Raw genomic sequence first — 20,779 nt, 5'->3', positions numbered from 1 at the left:
CTAGAGGAAGTCGTATCCACCATGTTTTCAAGTGTGTTGTCGGAGGTGATTAAAAACAATTATCGTGGAATGAGTATTGATGTTGATATGAAAAAGAATGTTAGAGAGCGTTCGAATTGAATTGTTATTACAAATATAAAATTCCACCATAACTGAAGTGGCACATAAAGCGGCACATAAAATTCCACCTTAACTGAACCGCTACATAAAGGTTCATATGCAGAACCTCTGTATATGGGAAGTCAAATCCAACAAGATTACAATTTGGTTGTTTGAAATGACTGAGAATAGTTATGGTGGAAGGAGTATTTGTGTGAATTGGGGAAAAAGTGACACAAACACTAAAGTTCATAGTACGAACCTCTATCTATTGGAAGTCAACACCAACAAGTTTTGGTGTTGATATGAAAAAGAAGGTTGTAATGTAGAGAGCGTTCAATTTGAAGTGTTAGTACAATTCTAAAATTCTGAAGCGGCACATAAAGGTTCATATGCTGAACCTCTGTATATAGGAAGTCAAATCCAACAAGATTACAATTTGGTTGTTTGAAATGACTGAGCATACTTATGGTGGGATGAGTATATGTGTGGAATTGGAAAAAAATGGTACAAACATTGAAGTTCATATGCTGAACCTCTGTCTATAAGAAGTCAAATCCACCAAGTTTGCAATTTGGTTGTTCGAAATAACTAAGCATAGTTATGATGGATTGATTATTTGTGTTCATTGGGAAAAAAATGGTACATTACAGATCATTTGAATGAAATATCATCACCAAAGTTAAATTTCCGATGCGAAACTTACAAGTTTCTATTAGCTACTTTTATTAATTTTTGTATCTTCGATCTTGTGAATCATAGATATAGTTGGATGATTATGTTTGGAGATTTTTATTTTATTCCTCATTACCTAATCGTGGTACAAGGAGTCATGTTCCTCTTAGAAACCTTGGTCTAGGAACCTTTAAATCTTCAAGTATTAATAAGGGATCTGTAGCAGAACCTTTGTGTATATTCACTTAAAAAAAGGGTTCTGTAGCAGAACTTTTGTGTATATTCACTTTAAAAAAAGGTTCTGTAGCAGAACCTTTGTCTATATTCACTTTAAAAAAGGGTTCTGTAGCAGAACCTTTGTGTATATTCACTTTAAAAAAAGGGTTCTGTAGCAGAACCTTTGTGTATATTCACTTTAAAAAAGGGTTCTATAGCAGAACCTTTGTGTATATTCACTTTAAAAAAGAAATCAAGTAAAGGTAAAATTAAAGTACACTGAGATTATAAACGTGAAGAGGAAATGTGTAAGAATAATAGAGCTGCCAAGATTAGTGGAGTTCATTTTGTAAGAATTATAGTACGAGAGGTTATTGTAGTTGAAGGTCCATCAACCGTTAAAATCTAATGCAGAACCTCAAAGTCCTGATGTATAAAAATATAGTTGTCATGTAGAAAAGTCCCTATATAGTAACCAGTTGGACAATTCTTGAGAATTATCTTAGCCTCACATTCACACTTACGAGTATTAGTCCTTCTACGTTTAATCGTTTTCCCCTCAAACCTTCCGGCGCTACTACACTCTACATATTTATGTGTCATGACTCCACCTTTGTATTTTGCAGAGCTCTTACGTACAACAAGCCCGCATAGTCGCCCATATTCAGTATAAAATTCAAATACAGCTTCAACATCTGGAAACATCTGATTAACATATGGCTTGGACTTCTTATCACATTTCGGTATCCAATATTCTTCTCCGTCAGGTGATGTGTACTTGTACGAATCCACATAAATATCTTCATTGAGCTCATTAGTCTCCCATGGAATGCTGAGTAGCAGATTGTGATCCGTTATTTTCAACAGATATAATGTAAGATAAACACGTAGATTGTCAAAATATATAAGAATTGGTGTGCAACAGCAAAACCTAAAATAAAGAGACGTGAGTATACATTCGTGTTTCTTCATGAACGCCCTCCATTGAGTACCAAATGAAAGAACACGGAATGTAGTGTATGGAAAAATATGAAAAACAATCTGAAAGTAATACATACAGCTAAGTTGTAACTGTTGTTTATGATTGATTTTGATTGATTTTGATTGATTTTCAATAAATGACAATATATGTAAAATTACACCACTATCCTTATAATTGATTGTACATATTTTATACTGATTGTCATATTATTTTTAAAGATTCCCTACGTTAATCTTGAGCCATTAAATCCAAATGAATCCAACGGTTGAGAATTGGTTCTATGGTTCTATTTTAAGCCTTGGTTCTCTCTAGAGCGCGACCACCCTATATTTATATTATATTTTTAAAATATGTAAATATCAAAAAGATTGAGATGAAGAGAGAGGAGAATGGTTGAGATTGAGAAAGAAAATAGATCGAGAGAGATGAGAGTGATTGCAAGTTTATTTTTGTTGAGTACCGCATATAAAAGTTTATTATTATTTCAGTGTACTTAGTTACAAGTGTTTATAAATTTAGTAATGTAAATGCAAGCTGAGATTGAGTTGAGTTTTTTAAGTTGCAAGTTCAGTTTTTATTCTATTATTTATGTTAATCACTGTTACCTAATGTAAGTTTTATTTTTTTGAATTATGTAAATGCAAGTTTTTTAAGTTCAGTAACTCAATTGCGATTCCATACAAAATTTCATCATCAAATCAAGATCCCCACTTACAATTAACTTACAATTAAGAAGCGAAAACAAAACTCTCACCAGGGAAGGAAAACAGCTTGAAAATACAAGTCGAAATTCGAAATAAAAGCAAACGGAAAACAAATCAAAATAAAAAAAAACTTAGATCTAATATCGAAGCCACAAGATAGACGTTTAACTCTTTAATCCGATAAACTCCGCTTGAATCGAATAAAAAATAAACTGAATATAGAAGAAAAACAAACCAAACCTAATCAAAATGATTGAATTTCCTCCCCAAAGAAGAAGATTATTGAAGCAAACAAACCAAAAAAAACAAATAAAAGATTTTGGAACTTCCACTAGTGAAAGCCGATGGAAGCCTCCCACACAATTGAGACGACTACTTCAAAATCAGAAAGAATTTGAATGTTTGTAAGAGAGAGAATTTTTTACATTTTCTATTAGTTGTTTTCAGCACAACTTATATCGTAATTTAAAAAAAAATAATTTTTAAATTTATATAGATTTCAAATAATAATTACTACTCGGGACGAAATATAAACAAATTAGTATTAGTATTAGTATATACTAATAATTAATATAAATTCTCAATCTGTTTCAACACACCAATATTCATGCCTTTTCTCTTTGTTGAAATCAAAAAGCTTCTATACATGACCTCATTCTCATTTCATTTTTTTATATTAACCAATTTTCCATGTTATAAATTTATAAAATAATATAATATATTTTAATTGTGAACTCATTTCATGATGTAAAAAATAAAAATGCTCACAAAGTGATCCTCTAGAGTCACACACACCTGGAGACAGTAGTGTTTGGCTCCCCCTCTTTTTCCCCTCCTTTACGACTTCACTCAAAACCTAACTTATTTCTCACTATACACACACCTATACACACAGATATTTATTCAAATTCAACTCAATTTCAAACCTAGGGTTTCTAATTCATGCAATTTCCCCCAATTTCAACTCACTAATTGCACCAATGGACGTCGATTCCGACCAGCCTTCTCCGATCCAGGCCGCCGATACGAAGCCGAGCTCGGATCAATCTCAACTCGAGCCCGACGCGAACTCGTCGGGATCTGCGGCGCCGGCGCCGGTCGCCGGGCCGAGACATGCGCCGACTTATTCGGTCGTGAATGCGATTCTCGAGAAGAAAGATGACGGACCGGGGCCGAGGTGTGGACACACGCTGACGGCGGTGCCGGCGGTGGGGGAGGAGGGAAGTGCGACGTATATTGGACCGAGATTGATTTTGTTTGGAGGTGCGACGGCGCTGGAGGGGAATTCGGGCGGTGGTAGTGGGACTGGAACTCCTACTTCTGCTGGAAGTGCTGGAATTAGTAAGTTGTGTTTTTCGAGTTGTCGATTCGTTTCTACCTTGCCTGTTAATTTTTTGAGTTTTCGCGTTTGTTTTCAGTCTCCGAGTTTGTTATTTTCTTTAAGTTTGTGAGGAGCTTGTTACTTTTTAGATTTTTTGTTAGGATTAATTTTAAGTTTTGGAGTTGGATGAGTTCAGTAATTAGCTTATGAAGTGCTGAAATAAGTATGTTATAATATATATAGTGAGTTTGATTCAGTTCATTTCTAGTTTGAAGTTACTGCCATATGAAGTGCTGAAAATAAGTATGTATGTTAAAATATATATTGTGAGTTTGTTATACTAGATTTTTTTATTAGGTTTTATTCTGAGAGTTTAATCGGTTATTTTGGTGTACTTTGTAGAGGTAGTTTATTATGAACTATGAACTTTAGTTTGCTTAGTCCTACTTCACTTGGACGTTGCACTTGATAATAAGTTTCTTTTCTGTCAGTTTTTGTTGGTGTTTATCTGATTGGTTTCTAGTTAAGGAGTTTAGATAAGTTTGGTTATTTACGTTAAATGTTGGTTATATTGAATAATGAATCTGTAGTTTTGCTTGCGTGTGTAAGTTATTTTGGCGTTGTGCTTGGTAATATGTTTTTTGTTTTTATGAACCTACTGAAGTAATCCAAGTTTTGTATTCATTACTTGATTGTTGTCGGTTTGTGAAAGATACAATGTCTTCGGAAGATATTGGATATGCTGCATTTATAAATACAGTAAATATAATTTGGTATCCGGCATTACCTTACTGAGTTTCAACCTTTAAGATCTTAAATGTGCTGAAGGCATTAATAAGTGAATTTTATTAAGCAGTGGTAGTTCTGTTTGGAGTCTTTGGACTGTACGTCTAAGTTCTGAATAAATTAGTTGATTTTTAAGCTGACTGGCTAGTTATAAGCTGATTGTAGTGACGTGGACTTGAGTTGTCACACACACACACACACATTTATTTATTTATTTATCAGGGTAGGCAGTGTCACCCTATCGTTATTGGATACGACAAATAGTTGATAGACTAATAATGGGTTAGTTATCCAACTGTTTACTAACTGGAGCGAAATCATTTACTTAACCAATATTTTTTGTGATATTAAATGATTCAAAATTATAATGATCAAATTGAGACAGTAGCAAGATTTATATTTTAAATAAAATATATTTAGCCAATATATTGTCAACACTTTCTGGAAAATTGATGATAACTATTAAATAATTGTATGCTTATTCTATTAGTTTATAGAATAGTGACCATCATGGATTAATCGTCTTTTAAGAAAAGAAAATTAAAATAAATGCAGTACTTGCCACGCCACAACGAATAGGAGCAAATATTTTCGATCAAGGAAATGGACTTGACGGAGTGATAATTCTATGAATTATGATGACTAATTTGATATTTTTAATTCTCGATTCTCGATGATATTAGCTGAGTATTGAGGTTTGGCTATACTTGAGCGATCATCTTGATGAACCCGATTAATAATGTCATATTTGATATTTTTAAACTCTCCATAATTGTCCTTTAACTTGACGATTTTAAAGTTAAAACTTAATTTATAGATGAATTGAAATTCAGTCTAAATGTCCAAGTAATTTGCTTACTTGTTGGTTGTTATGCGGAGAAATTTTCTTCGGTTGTGCATTTCATTTTACTATACATGTTTAGCTATGACTTGTGAGATAATAATAGTGGCTGTGTTTTTTTTTTTTTGTCACAAGTGGCTGTGTTAAATATAATTTAACTTCTCAATTCTCATATATATATATATATATATATATATATATATATATATATATATATATATATATATATATGTCAAGTTTGTGATTGGTACCATTGCATTGATTGTTATGTTTTTACTTGTGAACCTACTACTGAAAGTTCCTTGATGTGGTTGTTATGCTTCCTTTGTTTTTCTGTCGTGTTGGACATTTGTTGCTTGCTTGGGTTGTTGACCTGAAATAAAGGGGCCAGTCGAGCGTGTAAAAACTTAGTCATCGTGAGTTTGAGAATGAAAAGTGTCAAGTAGGGACCGGATGATATAATTGCCCAGCCTGACCTGGAGAAAGGGTAGAATAGCAAAATGTTATGTAGCTTTTATTTCAAGTGAACGTATTGTCATTGAAATCCGCTTATGTATATGTCTATTTTTATCCTTAACTTTAGCCATCTATAAGTTAATATTATACACATGAATTTTTCTTTTTTTCTTTTTATGTTCTTAAATTTTGTTGACCAATCGTGTGAAAAATCTGAAAAGCCTACTCTGGTAAAACCATTTTAGTAATTTTTTTTATTTTGTATAATTGTGATTTGGTATATGTTGCCGGTTTTGCCAATATTCTAAATTTGTGTAGTAGAGCCTTATTTGTGTAATATCACATTTTGGTATATGCTTAATAACAGTAGACAATATTTGATAAAAGATGACATACTTTGCTCCTTATAGAATAATATATCATATACTTGTTAAGATGAAAACATTCCCTTTTAAAAATGTATTTTTTTTTAATTTTTTTTATTTTTTGCTTTTTGGTACAGGATTAGCAGGGGCTACATCTGATGTTCATTGTTATGATGTTCTGACAAATAAATGGTCTAGGTAAGTCTCAATATGATCACTCAGGTAGTTTTTGGCACTTCTAGTTAATTGCTTAGCCGGATTGGGTGACTTTAGTACAGATTTACCATCATTCTAAATTTGATTTGTAATATATATCTGCAGAATCACTCCATTTGGAGAGCCACCAACGCCAAGGGCAGCTCATGTGGCAACAGCTGTTGGTACTATGGTAGTGATCCAGGTTTGTGTACAACTTGCATTTTCAAAATTCCATCTGGTTTAGTAGGATGGTGTTTTGTATTTATTTTTTTCTTTTAAGCATCGATTTCTATCCATACAGGGTGGAATCGGTCCAGCTGGGTTGTCTGCTGAGGATCTTCATGTTCTTGACCTGACACAGCCAAGACCACGATGGCATAGGTTAGAACCGTTTATGAAATTGGTATTTATTAATGAATGTGTAACAGATGCAAGGAATGATGAAAGCTTGTATGTACTTTCTGATGCATGTATACGTGTATGTGAATCATTATTTTTATAGAAAAAATTTAATTTTATTGTAGAGTGGTGGTTCAAGGCCCGGGGCCTGGGCCTCGTTATGGGCATGTGATGGCTCTGGTCGGGCAAAGATATCTAATGGCAATTGGCGGAAATGATGGTCAGTCTCTGTTTTATTATGCTTCTCAGCTGATTATTATTTATACCTTGGACGGCCTTTGGTATGTAAGACAAATTTGGTGATTTATAAACAGCAAAACGACCTCTTGCTGATGTATGGGCGCTGGATACAGCTGCCAAACCATATGAGTGGCGGAAACTAGAACCCGAAGGAGAAGGTCCACCTCCATGCATGTACATATCTTACTCCTTATCTATAATATTATTGCTACATTAACATTAGAAAAAGAATTATTGGCAAATCAGGTTATAATGATGCTATGTAATGAATCGTTTGGGTAGACTTGATGAAAAAGAAAAAATGTACATATTTGGGGACGGCTTATACTAGTTGTAGTAAAAGCCGTGTCTTCTGTGTTGGTGAAAATTTTGTGATTGCTTATTAGCCAATAATACTTCAAATTAGGTATGCTACTGCAAGTGCACGCTCTGATGGGCTGCTTCTGCTTTGTGGAGGGAGGGATGCAAACAGTGTTGTAAGTTATCCCCTTTTTTAATTAATAATTCTTGGGTTTGCGTAAGGATGTTGCTTTTCAGTTCTTTTGTCATTTTGATCGTAGTTTTCTCGTCTCAAACACTGGTTTTAGCTATTCGTTAGAAACTTAGGTATTTTGATGGCCTCATCTTTTTATTTGCGAAAGATGGCAATACAAAGAAGATGCACTTGTTCTGAGTGCTGTTAGGTTCTGGTTTTGCAAATGTTTCACAGATCATGAATTTGCTTCGCGATTGCCGTTTTCTGTACTCTTGACAACTTAGTACGCCATGGTTATCTCTTCCTTGTTAGTTGCTTTAGTTGTGCAGGAATATGAAAATTTTTACTCTGGGAAAGATGCAGCAGCCTTTAGAATATTCAGTATTTATTGCTGGCTGCATTTTAATGGAGTTTTTACTTCCCCTTCATCTCTAATCAATGCCTTCAAGTTTTCCAGTATTTTTAAGTGGCTTAGTAGCAGCTCTATTATCAGAGTTTCATGTCTGATGAAAGAATTATTGATGTGAGATTCTCAAAGTCTCATGCTAGTTAAGTATCTTGATGCCCAAGCAGGCTCTCAAACCATTAATATGATTGCCACTTGGAAGGTGATAAGTCGCTCATCAGGGTGTGAGGTCATGCCTTCTTAGTTATGCCAAGCACATTCTCCTTTTGTCTTTGCTCTTTATCTATTGTGGCACACTCGATTTTGATTGTTTAAAAGCATCTCAAGCATTTATGTTTTTAAAAATCAAGTGCGTTGCTTCTGGGCTCGGAAGGTCGCAGTTTATCTATAGACAAATATTAAATAAATTATGGTCACTATTGATTGTTTAAAAGTTTTTCATGTATTTTATTATATTCTTTTAAATCAAATGTGGTACTTCTGCCTAGAAACCGTCTGGGCCTAGGAGATCACAGCTTATCTATAAACAGATCATTAAAATAATATGGTCTTTGACTTGCATATATCCATGTATCTATGATCATGTATATATTCCATCTTATGCATGCCTGCAATTACAGCATTAGATCAATAACTTGCTGCTTCATGTCAAAGTTGGCAAAACTTGTTAGTTATTAAAGCTAGGTATTCATCTCTATAACTTTATGAGTTGTGACATATTCTAACCCTAAATTATAACATCTCTTTGGTACCACAACAAAATATTATATGTACTTGACCTTCCATTATTTAGGAAGTGTTTTATATGCTCTTATAGCTTAAGTAAGTTAACATAGAATATTTTTGATTCTTGCAGCCACTGGCTAGTGCATATGGCCTTGCCAAGCATAGAGATGGTCGCTGGGAATGGGCTATTGCTCCTGGTGTTTCACCGTCTCCTAGATATCAACATGCGGCTGTGAGTCTTTTCCGCCAACTCTCGTTTGTCCTTCAATGTTACCTTTTCATATCCTAAAGCTTATGTTTGTTCTGTGGGGATAGGTTTTTGTTAATGCCCGTCTCCATGTTTCCGGAGGGGCGCTTGGTGGTGGGCGCATGGTAGAGGACTCTTCAAGTGTTGCAGGTTTTTATCTCGCACTAATCAACTCATAAATGAACTTCTTTTAGATTTTTTAGTCTTCTCATAATCCTTCACATGCAAAGTACTTATCTGGGTGTGATAAAAAGTATTGATGGTCGAATGTGTTGCATCCAGCCATTCTTGCACATGCATTTATCTTGCATGATTTAGGGTTTACTACAAGGACACTGGTTTATGATGACTGCGGCAATTACAACTTTGTACATATTTTCTTTAATTTAATGTTCATTTTCTTGGCAATGAGTGTTCCTATTCAAATAGCTATCGAGCCTTGAGGAATATGGTTAGAGTAGGTTCTCTATGATGATCATCAGTCTTGCAGTTTGTCATAAATTTTTAACTAATCTACCATGATAAATGTCTCCAGAAACGTTTTCATGTTCTTTTCTAGACATCTTAATTGTACGAAGAGGTGCCTCCAACTGTGCCGTTGTAAAATCTGTCACAACTAAAGTAATAGTCTATTTTTAAATTTTCTGGTCATTATAGATTGACGTATTATTTCCTGGTTGACTGAATCGTACATTGCTTGCGATACCTATTTAATACTATTATTTATAAAAATTGTATAAGCTTCATGTCAAGTACTTGGAACACTGACTTCAGATTAGGCAGAGGTTACATTTTTTTCTGTTTCTACTGTGTACAGTTCTGGATACTGCAGCAGGAGTATGGTGTGACACTAAGTCTGTTGTTACTAGTCCAAGGACAGGTAGATACAGTGCTGATGCTGCCGGTGGAGATGCCGCAGTTGAATTGACAAGGCGCTGTAGGCATGCAGCTGCGGCTGTGGGTGATTTGATATATATCTATGGTGGTCTACGTGGAGGTAAGCTGGCTAATTGCAACAGGGAATCTTGTTGGTTTGATAATTTGAGTTGGAATACGCTGCTTGTATTGAATCATTAGATACTGAATCAGGGAGTAAAGTTCAGATGAAGTTGACTGTTTAGTAATTATGCATTAAATCTGTCTAACTATGCATGATCCACGGCCTATCTATGTCTCAGAGGCTATACTAAATTGATGCAGCCCGGGCGAGGGAGTGCAAGTCTAAATATAAAGGCCCTGTTTGGGAGTTAGTGGTTAGCTGTTAGTGGAGATTTAGATGTTTTGGCTAGCTGATTGAAGTAGATATTTTCACTAGCAGATTGAAGTAGCGGTTTCTCGTAAAACTGTTTGGTAAATAGTTGACACAAACCAAAACCTCTAAGCTAAAAAGCTTCTTAAAGTAGCTTTTTCAAAATTAGCTTTTTGGATCCAAACCTCTATTTCAATCCCCTGACTACCAAACATTAATATTAGCGGATTCTAGTGGTCAAACCCTTTAATTTTGCCCAAAACCTCTAACTTCCACGCCAAAATAAATAGGAGCGTCAATAAAGTTTGTATATGAATTAGTGCGCTTGCTAGGGCATTGATTCCTTGGCCCTTGTTTGTTCAAGCCCTTGAATTGTCTAGTGTTTTTTGCTAGTTTCTGCTAAAAGTCTCACTTGCGGCACCTGTTTTGTGTTTGGTATTTAGTCTAGTTACGGCTGCAGGTTCACTAATATATTTTCAATTTTTCCCAACTACATGGCATGGTGAACACAGTTCTAGTTCCTTTTGTGTAAGGGAGATAAGTCCTCGTGAGCTTTAAGCTCTCTTGCCACTAATCAACAACTAAACAATCATAACCTAGGAACAATACAAGTATACAACTCAATCTAAAGGCTCTTCATATATATAGGCAGTTGCTTGTCTTTTTTATGTATGAAAGACTTTTGAAGGCCAGCACAATGTATACCAGATATAGCAGCGACTAATTTTAACGTTCCCAGACTTCAAGTTTAAGAACAAAGTCTAACATTGTTTAAATGGTTAAGTTTATAAACGTCGATATAAAAGGTTTGTATCGAAGAATATTAAATTAAACTTTCATGTAAGTAGTTCCGTTAATATAGGATGACAAAACAAATAAAGTTAGTTTTGGTTAAACTCTTTCAAAATAACCCACTCCTGAATAATAATAAAAAAATCTGGATCTGGAAGTCATCTTCTGATTCTGGGCGTAAAGAGCTTGGCTTGCCGAGATGTTCTTTTATTTAGTTCCGCTTGCTGAAATGAATCTGATTCTACTTTGTGCAACTCCATATAGTATGCTGTTGTACTTGGATATTCCCCCAAGACAACATGAGTCCAGTACAAAGCAACATACTTTTTTAATTGATGACAAGCATTATAGCTTGCTGTCATGTCATCATCCAAACTCATAGGGTTTCACTTCTATACTAAGGCGAAAGGGAGATACAACATAATTAATAGGATCAACCATGTTTAAGATAAATTTCTGTTCTTTCTTTTTCGTATGTAGTTTGGGCGGAATATTTTGTGGTGACATATGTGCAAGTGTTACGTAAGCCATCTTCAGCTCCAGGTGCAGGAAGCTGATGGTTAATTTTGCTGGTTGTCATATCTTTGATTCTACTTGCATGTTATTATTACTCCGGGACTTAAATTTAGTAGTATGCAGAGGCCAATCATTTAATAGAGACTTGAGTTTTGGACTGGTGTGCATAGTCCGTAGATTCTATGCGCCAACAAGAAGACTCATCTGTTGCTGCTATATTTTTAAATCCTAAGGTTCTTATAGGTTTAGCATGACTTAAGATGTAAGTATCTAACCGTAATTTCTGAGAGATCTTTGCAGAATCTTCATCAAGCCCCCCAGTCCCCCCGACCGACCTTGTATAATTTAGGCTCCCTTCTAAAATATGTTTGCAAATATTTTTACTGGCTGCTTTCCAACCTGCGCTTTTGTATAATTTGGGTCCACTACTCCACTAGTGAATGATGAAATGCTAATGCTGTTACATAACACTGGTGTGCACTAAGAAGTTTCATATGAATTGTCTTCTTTTATAGGTGTATTGCTTGATGACCTACTAGTTGCTGAAGATCTAGCCGCAGCTGAAACTACAAATGCAGCCTCACATGCAGCAGCAGCAGCTGCATCAAATGTACAGGCTGGAAGGTTGGGAGGAAGGTATGGGTTTGTCGATGAAAGAACACAACCAAATTCTGAAGAAGCTTCTGATGGTGCTGTGGTGCTTGGAAATCCTGTTGCCCCTCCTGCTAATGGGGATATGTATAATGATATTAGCGCTGAAAATGCCGTGCTCCAAAGGTGGGGTATTTAATGCATAAACCCCATTCTAGTACTCTGTTGTGATACATTTTTTTTAACTTTTGAAATTCCTTCTGTTTTATTCTCTTTAGCTACTAGTAAGTTTAAGATTCTTGCTGGTTCCTTTTGTCTGGAGTCCCTTGTGTTTCTAATTGTCAAATATTCCCGCCAAATTTTATTTATCTTGAACAATGAATGCCTCTAGACTGGTAGCTTGATGTAGTTTCTTGTTCAGGAGACTGAGCAAGGGGGTTGATTACTTGGTCGAGGCATCGGCGGCAGAAGCAGAGGCTATTAGTGCAACCTTAGCTGCTGCTAAAGCGCGGCAGGTCAATGGGGAAGTTGAACTGCCAGACAGGGATAGGGGATCAGAGGCCACTCCTAGTGGAAAGCAGATATCTACCCTTATCAAACCTGAGTCTGCAATAAATAATTCTACTCCAGCTGGTGTTAGGCTGCATCACAGAGCTGTCAGTCCCGAAACTAGGACTAATTTGTTTTTCTTATATATTTTGTCAGAATTCATTGTGCTTATTCTTTGTATGCACCTGTAGGTAGTTGTAGCTGCAGAGACTGGTGGAGCTTTAGGTGGCATGGTAAGACAGCTCTCAATTGATCAATTTGAAAATGAAGGCAGACGCGTAAGTTATGGGACACCAGAAAATGCAACAGCAGCAAGGAAACTTTTGGACCGGCAGATGTCTATAAACAGTGTACCTAAAAAGGTAGAGAGGTTTATATTTGCTTTGAGTCTGTGAAGGTGTGTTTGGTACTGTCTTTTTGGAGCCAGTTTGGGTTTAATGGTTTAATATTTGACCTCATTTAATGGACTCTGGTGCTTAGGGCAGTTGGTCCAGACTGCATTGTCCACCAAATGATTGTGTCATTTTTCTTGAAGTAGGTTGCAAACTATGTTACTCTGACTCTTCTATGTAGGTAGTCATACCCGTGTCCGACACTTGGACACGACACTTATTCCATGTCGGATCCCTTGACTGAAACATGAACACTTTGACCAACTAAAAGACAACATATAAGTTGAATATGTAATGCAAACCAGAATAAAAAAACAAAAGAAAGAAGCAAAATCATAAAATAAGTAGAAAAGATCCCTAATATGCAAAATACCTTACAAAATTGTGGTTGATCAGAGAATGATATTTATTTTATGATGAGGTAGCTACTTACCATGCTTGTTTATTAATGTTTTATGCCGTAATACCGTACCCGTGTCCAAAAAATAGGACAGAGTCCCCGTGTCCCCAATTTTAAGATCTTTAGAGTCCGACACTTGGATATCTATCGTGTTGGACACTTCGTACCTGAGTCAGAGTAACATAGGTTGCAAATTAAGATGTTATTTATGTCAGAACTAGAATGAAAACTCAGCATGTTGTATATGAGAGAAGGGAGGCGGGGGGGCATTGGTGCTTGTAAGCACGACTTCCTGAACTCTTGGCTTATGGGTGGTGAGTGGTCTGCGGAAGGCGTATCCGCTGCACTTGTAATCTTCTGTTATAATACTTAATAAAAATTTCATATTAGAAAATTAGAATATATACTAGCCAGATTTACTATATATATCCCTGGTGAGAAACCAGTTTGGTTTTTAGACTTTAGTTTGAAAAAGGATCTAAATATCTAATTGATATCCAAGTGTGCTATAAATTTCTCCACAATATGGGTTGGCAATTTTTCTTGTCTGCTATTATTATGCTGACCATGCATCATTATTATCTTTGGATGTAGTAAGCTCCCATTAATGTAACTGTTAAGTTCTCCTAACTTCTAACATCCAGTATTATGCTGTCAGGTAATTGCTCATCTTTTAAAACCTCGTGGTTGGAAACCTCCTGTTCGCCGGCAATTCTTTCTGGACTGCAATGAAATAGCTGATCTATGTGATAGTGCCGAAAGAATTTTTTCAAGTGAACCTAGTGTACTGCAACTTAAGGCTCCTATCAAAATATTTGGTGATCTGCATGGGCAGTTTGGAGACCTTATGCGGCTTTTTGATGAATATGGGTCACCATCTACTGCTGGAGATATAGCGTATGTGTTTTTTATGCATATTTTAAATAATTTAGTTCTAGTAATGTTTTTATATTCTCACTTTATTGTACTTGGTACACACACACACACACACACACACTCACACACACATACATACGTAAACACAGATAACATATATAACCAGAATACACCATTGCTCAAAGAGAGCTGTTACGGCTTAACAAATATAATGTTGAAAATAAAGAGTTATCTTGGGTTGTATGGCACGTCAACTCCCTTTTTGTTTTTTGCTGAACTTAAAATACCGGACCTTTATTTTATCTGGTTGTTTATATCTCATGTGATTTTAACTATATCATTGATCATCAGGTACATCGATTATCTCTTCTTAGGAGATTATGTTGATCGAGGCCAGCATAGCTTGGAAACTATTTCCCTTCTGCTTGCTTTAAAGGTACTGGCGTACTGCTCATGTTTGTCTAAAGTGTTTTTACAGTTATTCCATTGTTCTGCTCTTGCCCCTCACCTTTTTTTCCAAATCATATGTTATTGTGTTAACAGGTCGAGTATCCTCTAAATGTACATTTAATTCGAGGAAATCATGAAGCTGCAGATATTAATGCCCTTTTTGGCTTTCGAATAGAATGTATTGAGCGCATGGTATGCATAATATGTGATGTATATATGTCACTATATTTCAGTTTCTTTGATATATAATCTTCAGTTCCACATGTAAATAACTATACTAAGCAATATGCAAAATAGGGCGAGAGAGATGGGATTTGGGCATGGCATAGGATAAACCGATTGTTCAACTGGCTTCCGTTGGCAGCTCTTATTGAAAAGAAAATATTGTGTATGCATGGTGGCATAGGAAGGTCGATAAATCATGTCGAACAGGTTGAAAACCTTCAGCGTCCAATCACGATGGAAGCAGGTTCCATTGTTCTCATGGATCTTCTATGGTGGGTGCATCTCATTTTATATTGGTTTGTTTATTGGGTAGCTATATTTCTTTTGTAATTCAGACATGCTTATTGCATAAGTTTGTGCTTGTAGGTCAGATCCCACTGAAAATGATAGCGTGGAAGGTTTAAGACCAAATGCGAGAGGTCCTGGGCTGGTTACTTTTGGGGTTAGTATTGTTCTATTATTGTTGTGACTTTCTTTTAGGCAATTCAAGAACCAGGAAATATGTTGTCTGATAATTAAGTTGCTTATTATGTTTACTTGATTTTAATACTTTGAACCGTCTGGCCTACTTTGTCTTATTGATTGGTTTCCATTGAATAATGCTGCATGCTTTTGGCTTATCGTTTAACATCCTTGTTTCAGCCGGATCGTGTGATGGAATTTTGCAACAACAATGATCTTCAATTGATTGTGCGAGCTCATGAATGTGTTATGGATGGCTTTGAGCGTTTTGCTCAGGGACATTTAATTACCCTTTTTTCAGCCACCAATTACTGTGGTATGTTTTTGCCTTGGTATTTGCGGAGATTGAAGATGCACAAACCTTTGTTTATATTTTTGGGGTATATTCAGGTACTGCAAATAATGCTGGTGCCATTTTAGTCCTTGGTAGAGATCTGGTGGTTGTACCTAAACTCATTCATCCATTGCCGCCAGCACTTACATCACCAGAATCATCACCTGAACGTCACATAGAGGATACTTGGATGCAGGTACCACTATTTCAATGATTCACTATATTTGTGAAATTGTTTTTTGATTTTAACAGCAATGCACCTGATTTCCCATCGACCTTGTGTCCATTTATTTTACGGTGGTATTAGGAACTCAATGCTAACAGACCGCCAACACCTACAAGGGGTCGTCCTCAAGTTGCCAATGATAGAGGTTCGCTTGCTTGGATTTAGAGGCCTGGTTTCCAGGTTGCTCCCTTATACCATCCTGTATAATGTTGCCATCTCAGAATATCTGGTTTTCTGTATATAGCATGAGGCCATATGGAGGGGTTTGCCGCAAATTTTTCAAGCTTGTAATCGGCTCCTGTTAGAGGTGTGAAGGTTTTCAGCAAAGGGTTCTGTCCATTCTCGCATCTAACAGACCTTCAAACCATTGAAGACATTAGTCAAGAACCCATGATGCTGTTCGCGGATAGGGTTTTACAAGTCGACCTTTGTACATTTGAGCTCGAGTCAGGTAGAAGTTGAAGTCTTGCTTGTTACTTTTTTTTTTTTTTTGGGGTGGGGGGGGGGGAGGATTTAAGTCTGGGTATTTTCTGTAGTCCTATATATTGTGGTTTCCATTGTTTTAGATAGTGCTTCTCTTATGATTTTTTTCCTGAGATAGGACATGAGGGGTCCCCGTATAATTGGTGAGTTGTGATATTGAAATCAGTCTTCTTGGGAGCTGTGTCATATAGGCGTCTTGGTGTCTGAGCATGTAATTTGTAATTTATATTGTACAATTAGTTTGAAGATAAGAATTTTACATGTATGAGCATATGATATGAAAGGTATGGTGCCCTCTTTCTTTTCTTTGTACATGCTTGTGCTATTAATAACATAGCAATTGACATGTGTCCCGGTCTTGTAGAATCTTAACCGTGATTTCTGCCCTGTTTACCACTGCAGTGAGTTGTACCATTTTATGTATTCTTTCACTTCAGTCCGATTTTATACTCATTTTAATAACTTTTTGGTCTTTGCAGTGAGGTTAAGTAACTCTATTGATTTTTTTGTAGCATCGTAAGCTGCCAAGAATCTATAAAAAATTGATGGCATTGATTTGTTGCTATTAAACAGGAGAATTGAAACCTCTTAAGTTATGCACTTTTGCTTGACTTTTATACGGTGAATGTTCTAAATGCTGAAACTTACAGATCACAATTATTTTTGATACACCTAACTTCTCGACGTTGTAGTTTTCGGAGTAACATTTTCGTTCAGAGCAAAAGAGAAGTAATATATATTTCTGTTGTGATAAAAGATGCTTAGTAAATAATAATTTGTTATTTAATTTTACATTAGGTTTCCTAAGTGAGGTTCTGTGTTGAAAATGTGGTGGTTTATTCTCGTTCGAACTGTTATATATTGTATATTGCTTGCAAGCAATCTCCGTCGTCCTTGAATGGAGTTGCTCAAACTTTTGAACTATAACAAGCAAAACCCTTCTAGATTACCCCCTTTGAAAAGCATGAAAGTATATATTTTTATCTGGATTGGTTTCATAGTTTGAGGTTGAGCGAGGATGCCAAATGCTATATATTATTGAGTGTTGTAAAGTTGTAGTATAGGCAAGTTGGTGGTGTATACGTTCTTATGAGGCAAAGATGAGTGCCAAAGGACAGATAATCGGTAAAGTAGGTTGCTCGCGAGCCTGAAACTGTAGAATTTGAAATGCAGCTAAATTTATCAAAGTTAGTTTGGGGTAAACGTAACTAAAATATTTGAGGTCGGCTCATAAATTATTCAAATTCATTTCGGTAATGATTGGGAGAAGTTTGAGTATGGTTGGAGATGTTTTAATATTTTGCCCTTGTTTGGGCAATGGAAGTAGAAGCTGTTTGTGATCTATTTAAGTTTTTATATTTTGTCTTTTTAGATCAAATTGAACTTATAATTTTTTAAGATTTTGTTAGATTTGAGTTTCTGAGTTGAGTTCAGATTGATCGAATTTTTGCAGGTAAGATTTGAAATTATGACTCGATTAATATATAATTCGAGAAAATTCTTTTAAGTCCAGTTTAAGATTTAAAAACTATGACAACGAAAATTGAATTTGAGCTCGAATTTGAATAATAACTCTGAAGATGATAATATTTGACTCGGCGGGACTGATTAAATAGTATAACTACAAACTTTTTGTATGAAATTTCACATTGACGATTAACTTTGACTAATACATTTCTAGTCGTTTTGAAAATGAACACACAAAAATGATTTGCAAGAGATCGACGCACACATTTTTGTGAGAACGTCAAACGAGTAGAAGAACCATTCTGTTTTCTCCTAGGTACTCCTGTTATTTGGACATAGATTATTATATTTATATGTGTATACTCGGCAATAATAATGCTTGATTCTTAGTTATATATTTTAATATACTTCAATTACATAATTTAAAATTTTATCTCCTCAACTTTTATTTGAACTTTTTGTACAGAAAATTTTAGATCGTCCAAATTATAATTAATATTTTAGATAGTTCAAATTATAATTAAATTTTATTAGATTGTAACTTTATATAATACGAGACCCTATATGCATACAATGCATGAGTTTTCAAATTAAAATTTGTCATGGTACATCGTTGATAACCATTTGGATTTATTTGAGCTACATAGCCCTGCTTTTTTATAATAAAATGTGTGTAAGTTACATATTATACATGAGTTTGGTTTAGGAAATTAAATCTTACAATAATGATATTAATGGATTTTTCTCAAAAATATTGACAATTATTATTTTAAAAATATAATATTCTACAAGATGGTCAAGTTCGTCTCATATAAATATAATAATTCCAGAAAGAGAAATGAGGAGAAATAAAATGAACTATCCAAAATTGTTTTATTTATTTGGTTTTGATTCGAAAAATAAATTAAAAAATTTATGATTAATTCTATATTTGATTTTCCCAATATTATATGATTTCAAAGGAGTCAAAGGTATTATGTTTATAATAATATAATTTATTTATATTATTAAAAATTAATATAATATCATTTAAAATTGTCTTTAATTTTTTAATAATTTAAAATATAAATTACATCAATTTTTTAGTATAAAAGCTATTTTTTATATTTTAAAATAATTTACACATATTTTTTATTTTTTAATGATTTCATACTATAAATATAAAAAATTAGAAAAAGGAAAATAGATATCTAATGACAATGGGGGAATGGGATAGTAAGAGATACTAGGTAAATCTAAAATAAAATAAAATAAATGACAATTTTAGTAAAAAAACACCCACAAATGAAATGACGTATAATAAAAAATGAAGATTTAATGAAACAAAAAATCATAATAGAAACCAATTTAATTATTTCCCATTTACTTTCACAACAGCCCCTAATATTAAACCCAGGGAGTAATACTTGTCGGCACCCTCGCCACGTTTCCAATTTCTAATATTATCTAAAGTGTTTTGGATGAATAATATTCTATTATAGTTATTTACTATTTTAATATTTATATTCATGTATGCACTAATGCACAATGCAATATTCAAATATGGATTATGCCTTGTACAGAACGAAAGTCAAATGGTTAACATGCCGATGGCTCTCGCCCTGCATATGCTCCGTAAGGTGCGACTTTGGAATAGTAAAACTAGAATCTGCTTTTATTATATTACCCGAGGCTTTAAACGTAAACATATGTCAATAAAAGCTAGGCTCTTCTGAATACTACGATTTTAATAATATTATATTGTGTGTAAATACTACGATTTTAATTATATTATATTGTGGGTATATACACACATACATGGTATTAAAAATAAAAATTACATAAATATATACAGCAAAACAAATTTTAATAATGAATTCAAAATAACCCATGATATATTAATATTTTACTCCTCCGTTCCAAAATAAGTGTCGCTTTGACTTTGTGCACGTAATTTAAGGTGCATGAAAAAAAATACTTCTACACATTATTTTTCAAATTTTATTTTTCTGGATAAAAAATATAGATGTTAAATTTTTATTTCAAAAAAAATTGAAAAATAATATGTAGAAGTGATTTTTTTGCACCTTAAATTACGTGTAAAAAGTTAAAGTGACACTTATTTTGGGACAGAGAGAGTAGTTAAATAAGATTTATAATCTCAATATAATATCGACAACACATATTTAATCTCGATTAATTAGTAGTCTTAAATCAAAATAAAGTACTAAATTTAGTTTCTAATACTGTTAATACGTCGTATTGTAATTATAATATATTAATACTGATAAGATTCAAATATTAAATATTTATAAATTCAAACATTTCTCATATCAAATTCTATTTTCTATAAATTTAACCAGAAAAGTGTTGCATATCAAATCGTATATACAAAGAAAATTCAGAATTATACAACAAAAATAGGTAATTCGATAAAAAAAAAATCAGCAAGAACTTGTTTCACTAACTATTTCTATAAGTCAACCAGATATAAATTTGGTATTTGTAAAAAAATTAATAACCCTGACATTTTCCATTGAACAAATCCCTGCCGTACCAAAAAATTGCCAAACTTTATTGTCCCCATAAATGTCAACTCGTTTCTTCATTTCTCAATGAATATATACTTGTCCTCCTTGGCACTAGCTGGCT

General features: G+C 34.3%; 1 protein-coding gene across 2 annotated transcripts; it reads left to right on the top strand.

Moving 5' to 3' along the window:
- Positions 1-3,455: 3,455 nt before the first annotated feature.
- On the top strand, positions 3,456-16,993 carry LOC108214564 (serine/threonine-protein phosphatase BSL3). Of its 2 annotated transcripts, XM_017386627.2 has the most exons (22): positions 3,456-4,017; positions 6,583-6,643; positions 6,767-6,845; positions 6,945-7,024; positions 7,168-7,262; positions 7,357-7,456; positions 7,689-7,758; positions 9,020-9,121; positions 9,205-9,286; positions 9,954-10,133; positions 12,209-12,470; positions 12,706-12,940; positions 13,025-13,195; positions 14,284-14,522; positions 14,853-14,937; positions 15,045-15,143; positions 15,249-15,448; positions 15,543-15,618; positions 15,819-15,954; positions 16,029-16,168; positions 16,280-16,343; positions 16,443-16,993. In XM_017386627.2, the coding sequence occupies exons 1-22, from the start codon at positions 3,657-3,659 to the stop codon at positions 16,445-16,447; spliced, it is 2,922 nt and encodes a 973-aa protein (XP_017242116.1). In that variant the 5' UTR covers positions 3,456-3,656; the 3' UTR covers positions 16,448-16,993. The 2 variants fall into 2 exon arrangements, with proteins under 2 accessions (XP_017242116.1, XP_017242115.1); XM_017386626.2 differs by having other exon boundaries at positions 16,280-16,993.
- The last annotated feature ends 3,786 nt before the right edge of the window (positions 16,994-20,779 follow it).

Source organism: Daucus carota, chromosome 3 (assembly GCF_001625215.2).
Source record: "Daucus carota subsp. sativus chromosome 3, DH1 v3.0, whole genome shotgun sequence".
Lineage (NCBI taxonomy): Eukaryota > Viridiplantae > Streptophyta > Magnoliopsida > Apiales > Apiaceae > Daucus > Daucus carota.
This window is presented reverse-complemented; position numbering and strand designations above follow the sequence as displayed.

Excerpts from the sequence above, each read along its gene's own strand:
- LOC108214564 (XM_017386626.2), top strand. The coding sequence starts at position 3,657 with ATGGACGTCGATTCCGACCAGCCTTCTCCGATCCAGGCCGCCGATACG. Across the intron at positions 9,122-9,204 it reads CTAGATATCAACATGCGGCT|GTTTTTGTTAATGCCCGTCT; the intron begins GTGAGTCTTTTC and ends CTGTGGGGATAG. Across the intron at positions 10,134-12,208 it reads CTATGGTGGTCTACGTGGAG|GTGTATTGCTTGATGACCTA; the intron begins GTAAGCTGGCTA and ends CTTCTTTTATAG.